General features: G+C 33.8%; 1 protein-coding gene across 1 annotated transcript; it reads left to right on the top strand.

The window, feature by feature from the left end:
• The first annotated feature begins 1,031 nt into the window (after window positions 1-1,031).
• LOC149415108 (uncharacterized) lies at window positions 1,032-7,455 on the top strand. Its single transcript, XM_089643003.1, has 4 exons — window positions 1,032-1,113; window positions 3,709-3,873; window positions 5,839-5,988; window positions 6,086-7,455. The coding sequence occupies exons 1-4, from the start codon at window positions 1,032-1,034 to the stop codon at window positions 7,180-7,182; spliced, it is 1,494 nt and encodes a 497-aa protein (XP_089499129.1). The 3' UTR covers window positions 7,183-7,455.
• Window positions 7,456-8,967: the final 1,512 nt, after the last annotated feature.

Genomic DNA, 8,967 nt, shown 5'->3' on the forward strand with positions numbered 1-8,967 from the left:
GAAGTCACTTATTAATTTTATTATAAATGGTGCAAAAATATACCAGTTCTACAGACATAAATAATAACGGTTCCAGTGACGGCAATGGAGCCGGGAACCGGGCCAGGAATATCGATCATCTCTACGGATGGAAACGTCAGGTGTCCGACTTTTGTGTCTCCTTTGCTTTTGCTTCCTTAAGGTATATAAGTGTTGCTCTGTATTTCTAAAGTAATATTATATGAACCACACAATAATTGAAATTGAAATGCTTTTACTTTTTTGAAGAGGTTTCTTCAATATCTTGCAATTGACCGCCGTGTTTCGCCTTGTATGTAAGCAAGACCTTTATATATTAACTAAGTAACACCTAAACTCGTAAATTTGTCCTTGTTAATTGTAAGATTATATCGTTCAACACCTTATTGACCAGTTTAAACAGCATTCGCGATATAACACGAGAGACAAAAGAGAGTACATGAGTTTGTTTATTGTTCATTTACGGCCGCTGTCAAACATTAAAATCAAGCAATTAGTAAGTTTATCTAACCTTGACCCTGTTTGAACATCACATAAGTCATTTTCGCTAATTCAAAAACAGCAAACCTTTTTTGTGGTACCATTGATTAAGTAAATTTTGAAGAAGTAGGCATTGCTTACGAAACATTATATTTTTGAAAAATAATAGCGATTTTAAATAAGTGTTGATTATTTATAATATGAACCGTTCAAAGAGAGAGTTTTTCGTCATGCTTTACCCTGTATGTAAAGAAGTTCTATTTATACTAACTAAGTAACACTTAAACTCTGAAATTGGTGCTGGTTTATTGTAAGAATATATCGCTTAACACCTAATTGATCAGTTTAAACAGCATTCTCAATATAACACGAGCGTATTTGAGAGAGGTTTTGTTACATTCCTTTCTTATTTTTTAGCTGAGAATAATTATCATTACACAACAGGACGTTATCACAGCAGTGCCATGGATTCCAACCCAAAGAGTGTTTCCATCAAAACTGAACCATGATCACAGGAAGAAGGCTCAGGTGAAATGGCCTATAAGGATGTTGAAATCCACCTCCCGGATGTGAAGAAGGAATGTTTGCAGTATGCCGAGAGTGTTTGGCCAACTAGTAAGTTTCATTGCATATCACAGAAGTGTTTTCGATTGAAATAATCAGAACAGCTGCTTGTTCTTTACTTCCCCTCTTGTCGTCCATACTTTTAATTATTATAATAATAATTATATAGCGCAGTTCTGTGTTATTTCACTTCAAAATTTTACCTTTGGAATATTGCTTTACACGCAACTGATGAACTAAGAAAACGTTTAACTTATTATGCTCGCAAACAGTTCTTAATTCGTCAAATGTTGCCTCTTCATATTTTATTTATCACCAGCCTTACATTCTAAATTCTAAGTATATTACACATTATAAAGATGATACATTAAATTTGTTAAAAAAAAACGAAACTTTAGTATTTTATGAATACATAAATCAAACCTAATATGTCAGTAGTTTCTAGTTGTTGACATATCCAAAAAAGCTGTTCAAATGTTGGACTTTATTTTAAGAGTATTTTAATGACTTTCATACTACCAACACTATCAAAATTTTGTATGCCACTTAGTAAGGAGTAATGCTTAGTAAATACTAAGGATATTTGAGAGTTGACATGTCCAGAGAATGTCTTTATTACGTCTACCTACTGTTCTAATTTAATTAATCAAAAAAGGTTGGATCGAATAATTATTTCCGATTATTGTAGAAAGCAATCACTTTGTGGTTTGACATATTTAAAATGAAATAAAATACTTTTTTGTTTTAAAACCACGAGTTTTTAATAATTTATTGAACCGACCGGTTTCGCTTTACTTAAGCATCATCAGGGTACAAATTATTACTAGTACTTATTTGTACTAATAATTTGTACCCTGATGATGCTTAAGTAAAGCGAAACCGGTCGGTTCAATAAATTATTAAAAACTCGTGGTTTTAAAACAAAAAAGTATTTTATTTCATTTTAATTATTTCCGATTTAAAATTACATATTAATTCGAAGTTGAATACGAAGATGTTTGATATCTGAAATGAGATGTTACTGCGGCTCTGATTACCAGATACTTATGCGGAACGTTAATTTAGTAACCGGTTCTTCAAAAAGAAATAAAATAAAACGTGGGTAAGTTTCAAGAGACTTGTGACTTTTTAATTTTCGATAAATAGTGCAAGAATGAACCAGTTTCACAAAAAAATATCAACGGTTCCAGTGACATAAATGTAGCCGTGAGCTGGTACAGGAATATCGATCATCTCGACGAACGGAAACGTCAGGTTTCAGACAAGTCAGACTAATCTGTCACAGAGTTTCCTTTGCTTCCTTCTCGTATGTAATTACTGTTCCGTCTCTCAAAAGTAATATTGTACGAACTACACAATAATTGAAATTGAACTGCTTTTACTTTGTTTGATGACGTTTGTTCAACGCATAAATATACCACTCTCTAGATCGATATCTTCGGGCTTTTTGTATGTAACGGAATTATACAGTACTTAACCACAGATATACAAGCAGCATACAAGCAGTACCTACCGTGCGGAGCAGAGCAGTAGACAATGTAGAGGAAACTCAAGGCCATTTAAAAAAGATGCGACCATAGACAACATAATTGCTCTCAGCCTACTCTATTCATTCACTAGCCCAAAAAAACTTTTATAAAAATAAAAATGTCCTTGAAGCAGAAAAATGTCGAAATGTTTTCCAAGGGCAAGGTTCATCTGACTAAGAAAATAAACTTTTACAGTGCATTTCCTTAAGATGAAACTTGTTAATCTGAGAAGAAGAAACCCAAAATGACAAGAAATTTGCAAAAACACTGAAGAAAATTTCCAAAACATGATTGTCCGACAGTACGACGAAGAATTCCGACATTTTTCAGCCTCATGAACTCATGGTTACATATGTTTAAAAATCTTTAATTTCACCAAAACAATAAGATAATACAGGATAACACTAATCAATAACATGAATAAGTTTATCGATATAATAAATAACATTTATACGTTGTGGAGGAAGACATATGCCAAGTATGGGTAAACCTAAAAACTGTCAATTCACTTTAAACTTGAACTTACGTAGGTAGGTTGAATATATGTTTGTAACTCGCTAACACTATACTGGCTTATATTGTATTTTTATCACGAACAACTTTAACACGCAATATTTTCGACGGAAATGATAGTATTTCGGCAGCAAATGACAACCCGCGTGTATAAATAAACCACACTCATTTTGTTTGAATGATTTGAAACTGTCAAACGGCAAAATTCCGTCATCTCTTTCTGTTACACGAGTCATTATGGTAGAGAGCGAGAGATCAAACCAATCCTTCTTTTTCTCACCAATGAGATCTGAGCTTTTAGCCATATTATTCGTTTTCTATAAGAATTTTGAGGTGGGCGTGGCGGTTTCGAACGAGTTTCAAGGCCAAAGCTTAGTTAAATGCCCCTGGTTCAACGTCTTGACCGTCATTGTCCGTCATGCTTTACCCTGTATGTAAAGAAGTTCTATTTATACTAACTAAGTAACACTTAAACTCTGAAATTGGTGCTGGTTAATTGTAAGAATATATCGCTTAACACCTAATTGATCAGTTTAAACAGCATTCTCAATATAACACGAGCGTATTTGAGAGAGGTTTTATTACATTCCTTTCTTATTTTTAGCTGAGAATAATTATCATCATACGACAGGACGCTATCACAGCAGTGCCACGGATCCCAACCCAAAGAGTGTTTCCATCAAAACTGAATCATGGTCACAGGAAGAAGGCCCAGGTGAAATGGCCTATAAGGATGTTGAAATCCACCTCCCGGATGTGAAGAAGGAATGTTTGCAGTATGTCGAGAGTGTTCAGCCAACTAGTAAGTTGCATTGCATATCACAGAAGTGTTTCCGACGCAAATAATCAGAACAGCTGCTTGTTCTTTACTTCCCCTTTTGTCGTCCATACTTTTACTAATTATAATAATAACTTATTATGCTCGCAAACAGTTCTTAATTCGTCAAATGTTGCCTCGTCATATTTTATCTTTAAATTAAATAATTGCAACTTCTGTACTCCTAAAATTCTGTCCTCACAAGAACGTAGCGGAGTCCTGTTTTAACTCGACCGTTTGACGTTTATGTATGTCTGTAAATTTTTTGTACTTTCCGTTTCCAGTTCAAGATAGTATTCAGGTTAGATTCTATCAATTGGAATAATCAAAACTATGGTACCCACCTACCTGAAGAAAACTGTATAATTCCTTATTGGATACATGAAAATGAAATTTAAAATAATGGTTTATATTACGTACCTACTTGCTACTCATAAATCTTCTATTTTTATTATGAAATTATTGTTTCGGTTTATTGAATTAGAGGTTTTTTTATTTATGAACCTATCTATCATATTTACATATATTTGAATAAAGAAGTGTTTGTGCTTTTGATATCTATTATTCCAAGATTGATGACATTTTGCACACTTAACCTTCTAAACAAGTTGAAGGCGACTGTCTACAAGTAATTTCGAAAATCTATCCCCATCCCTTTTTCTCACCCCTTAAGGATTTTGACACTTGTTGAAGAATTTTTGCACACTTGATGTCCAATATAAGATTTTTTTGACCATAAAAAATTCCTTTTCCGTTTTGTTTTATGATTGCTATTCTTACATCAATCATGTACGATTACCATAATACGGGCATGAGCCCTAGTATGGTAGTTGCAAACGTCACCAAAATTTTATTTTAACACATAAAAATTACTTTTCAAATTAAAACAAAAACTGGGTGAAGCCGACGCTGGTTCTTCAGCTAGTATAGTGAAAAATACGATATTCTCTTGTGTGTCTCTGAACCTCTGCTTCAATGAACTCTAGAATTCCTGCTTTGAATTTATGTGTCGTTTTCAAAATTGTAAAAGTTTGTTTAAAAAGACACTGTTATATAATATATTAATTTTGAGCATAAAGTCATGAACAACCAAATGCCAAAATATTTTTAGGATGAAATTGTTTTTAACAGACATGTTCATAATTACGAAACCAGCAATGTCAAAAGAATTAGATTGCCACATATGAAGAAATCAAAATCACAGAACTGCCCAATGTACAAAGGACTAAAGATGTATGATGAAACGCCTGAAAGTCTGAAGAATGAATGAATTTAAATAGAAATGTCATGTTTATTTAAAAATATTTAAAGTTACAAAATGAAATATTATCTTGTTTATATTCAAATATTGTATAAACTTACTCAATAAATAATTTAAAAAAATCTTTAAACAAACGGTAAAGAACCAACCTAAATAAAATAAATTAACGTAAATTTATTTTATTTTCCTTTTTTAATATTTGAATTATAATGTCCCTTCTTTTTCACGGTATTTCATGTTTAAGCTAATTCAATGTACAGTTGATATTAGATATATGATATTTTCAGTTGCGAACCAAATACAAGAGGTACATACAAGAATATTTCTTTGATGCTTTGTGAATAATGTTTATGTCTCTATTATGATTTGATTTATATCTACATCCTCTCTCCATGGCTATAAATGTATTGCTTTGTAAATTTTTTGTTTTATATAATCTTTTGTTTTGACTAAATTTTTTATTCATATTCCTTTCTCACAAATTTTATTTACTTATTCCATATTATGCTGTCTCAGTAGAGGTAAAGTCACAGTGTGGAAATCCATAATTGGTTTTATTTTACCAAATAATACTTATGTACAAACTGATTAAATGTAAACTGTCGATTTCCCGAAAATGAATAAATGTTTATCATTTTGTTGATGTTCTGTTTCAGGTAGCATTAATGTGGAGACTGTACCCATGGAAAAACCAGGACCCCGTGAAGAAGATGGTGGGGGAATCCTTTATACGGAAATAGACATAGACCTGCCAGATATTAAAAAGGAATGCTCAGAGCAATTTGAAAGTATTACCGAGAGTGCAGGTAAAATGTTTTATTTTTTCATCTGAATCAGTTTTAATAATCTTATCGTTACATTGTAGATACCTACTTATTGAGCTTTATCTGTCATCTTTTCCAGATGTGATAGTGGTCCCGAAGACACATGCCGAAGTAAAACCTCTTTCATGTCTCCATTGTAACTACTCCAGCTCAAGCAAATCACATTTAACAGTGCACTTACGCACCCATACTGGCAAAAAACTTTATTCATGTGCCCATTGTAACTACTTCTGCGTAAGCAAATCGCTTTTAACGATTCACTTACGCACCCATACTGGTGACAAACCTTATTCATGCCCCCATTGTAACTACTCTTGCTCACGCAAGTCAGATTTAACGGTACACTTACGAACCCATACTGGAGAAAAACTTCATTCATGTCCCCATTGTAACCAATCCTGCGTAAGAAAATCGGATTTAACGGTTCATTTACGCACCCATACTGGAGAAAAACCTTATTCATGTTCCTACTGCAGCCATTCATGTACTCGAAGGGAACACTTAAAACGTCACATTCTTACCCATACTGGAGAAAAACCTTATTCGTGTCCCCATTGTAACTATTCTTGCTCAAGCAAATCAAATTTGACGGTGCACTTACGCACCCATTCTGGCGAAAAACCTTATTCATATCTCCATTGTAACTACTCCTGCTCACGCAAGTCAGAATTAATGGTACACTTACGAACTTATACAGGAGAAAAACTTTATTCATGTCCCCATTGTAACCAATCCTGCGTAAATAAATCGCAGTTAACGGTTCACTTACGCACCCATACTGGCGAAAAACCTTATTCTTGTCCCCATTGTAACTACTCTTGCTCACGCAAGTCAGATTTAACGGTACACTTACGAACCCATTCTGGCGAAAAACCTTATTCATGTCTACATTGTAACTACTCCTGCTCACGCAAGTCATATTTAACGGTACACTTACGTACCCATACTGGCGAAAAACCTTTTTCGTGTTCGCATTGTAACCACTCCTGCTCACAGAAGTCTGATTTAACGGTTTACTTACGCAGTCACGCTGGCAAAAAACCTTATTCATGTCTCCACTGTAACTACTCCTGCTCACAAAAGTCACTTTTAAACAGGCACCTTCGCATCCATACTGGAAAAAACCTTACTCATGTTTCTATTGTATCTACTCCTGCTCACAAAAATCTCTTTTAAAAAGGCACTTACTCACTCATACTGCAGAAAAACATCTTTAATGTTCATGTTCCCAGAGGGGATCTTTAAAACATCAGATTCTTACCCATACTTGAGAAAAACCTTTTACATTTCCCCATTGTAACCTCTCCTGCTCGTAGAAGTCAAATTTAATGGTACACTTACGCACACATACTGGTCTATTTTTTTAATTCCGTATTTTGAATTTAAAAGAAACATCATTATAAATTATATATGTTTTAATTATTTATTTATATAATTTGTACATTTTTTTATAACAATTACAGGTAATATAGCCTAAGACGTTATAATTGTACCATTTATTCAGTGTACATGCAATTCCAAAAATCTAGCAAATGCGCTATAGGACACAAAAAATAAATCTATTTTTTTATCTACCGCATTCAAAAAGCACGTAGCTCTCCCCACAGGTGAGTTCATAAATAAATTAGTGCGGCTTGCTCTACTATATAGAAGATTGTGATTACGTCCTCGAGAGTGAGACTCTGGTACAAAAAAATTTAATTGGGTCAGTATCTGATTATTAGATAAGTGACCGTTTAGTAGTTGAAAAAAATATTTAAGCAAAGCAATACCTCAACGTGTCTCTAGGGAGTGGTAATTGGTCATGCCTAATATATAAATCGATGGGTAAAGCCAAGGGTAACGTCCATAGAGCCGCGAGAATAAAAACCTTAAAAAAAATTTATGGACTCTTTCAATTCGTAAGGTGTATGTTATTCATGTGGAGCCCAGATGATCGAGTTTAATTCAAGTACACTTAGGACTTGTGTGTTATATAATAATGTCAGTGTTTTTGTGTTACGAAACGGATATGAGTTTCTAATTACGAAGCCGAGAAGCCTGTATGCTCTGCTTATTAAATCATCGATGTGTTGGTGAAAAGTTAGTTTGCTGTCGTAAATAACTCCTAGGTCTTTGATTTTGTTTAGTTGTTGGAGAATAATTTCATTGATTGTATATTCAAATACATGCGGTTTCTTTGATCTTGTATACGAGACGATATTGCACTTGGGTGTACTGAAGTTCAAGCCATTTATTTTGGCCCAGTTTGAGACGCAGTTAATGTCACGTTGAAGGAGAATACAGTCAAGATGGTTTTTTATTGAGCGATATAGTTTCAAGTCATCTGCAAATAGTAAATACAGCGAATGTGTGATGACTGAACCAATATCGTTAGTAAAAATCAGAAACAGAAGTGGTCCAAGGATAGACCCCTGAGGAACTCCAGAAAAAACTATGAATTCAAGAGAACTGGAACCCTTATAATAAACAAACTGTCTACGATTTCGAAAATATGAAGCAAAAAAACAGAGTAGTCTTTTGGAAAAACCAAATGAAGCTAGCTTATTTAGAAGAATGTCAATGTCGACCTTGTCGAATGCTTTTTCCAGGTCGAAATAAGCAACATCCACCTGTCCCCGATTGTCGAGAGTTTGTGATAAGAAATCTGTGATGCATAAGATGTTTGATGTAACTGACATCTGGGGTCTAAAACCATATTGACGGTCATCAAGAATTGGATTAACGTGATTAAGTATATATTTATGTAGAATTTTCTCGAATATTTTCATGATGTAACATAGAACGGCAACTGGTCGATAATTCCGGATATCGCGTTTGTCTCCCTTGTAGATACGGGTTATTTTAGTTTATCTCCAGATGTCTGGGAGAATCCCGTTTTTTAGGCATACATTGAAGAGATGACATAATGGTGGTATTGAAAGGTCGGAACAACCCTTTAGTATAAATGTTGGAATATTG

This window comes from Hesperophylax consimilis, chromosome 19 (genome assembly GCF_061612785.1).
Source record: "Hesperophylax consimilis isolate HC1 chromosome 19, BYU_Hcon_1.0, whole genome shotgun sequence".
NCBI classification, from domain to species: Eukaryota; Metazoa; Arthropoda; class Insecta; order Trichoptera; family Limnephilidae; genus Hesperophylax; species Hesperophylax consimilis.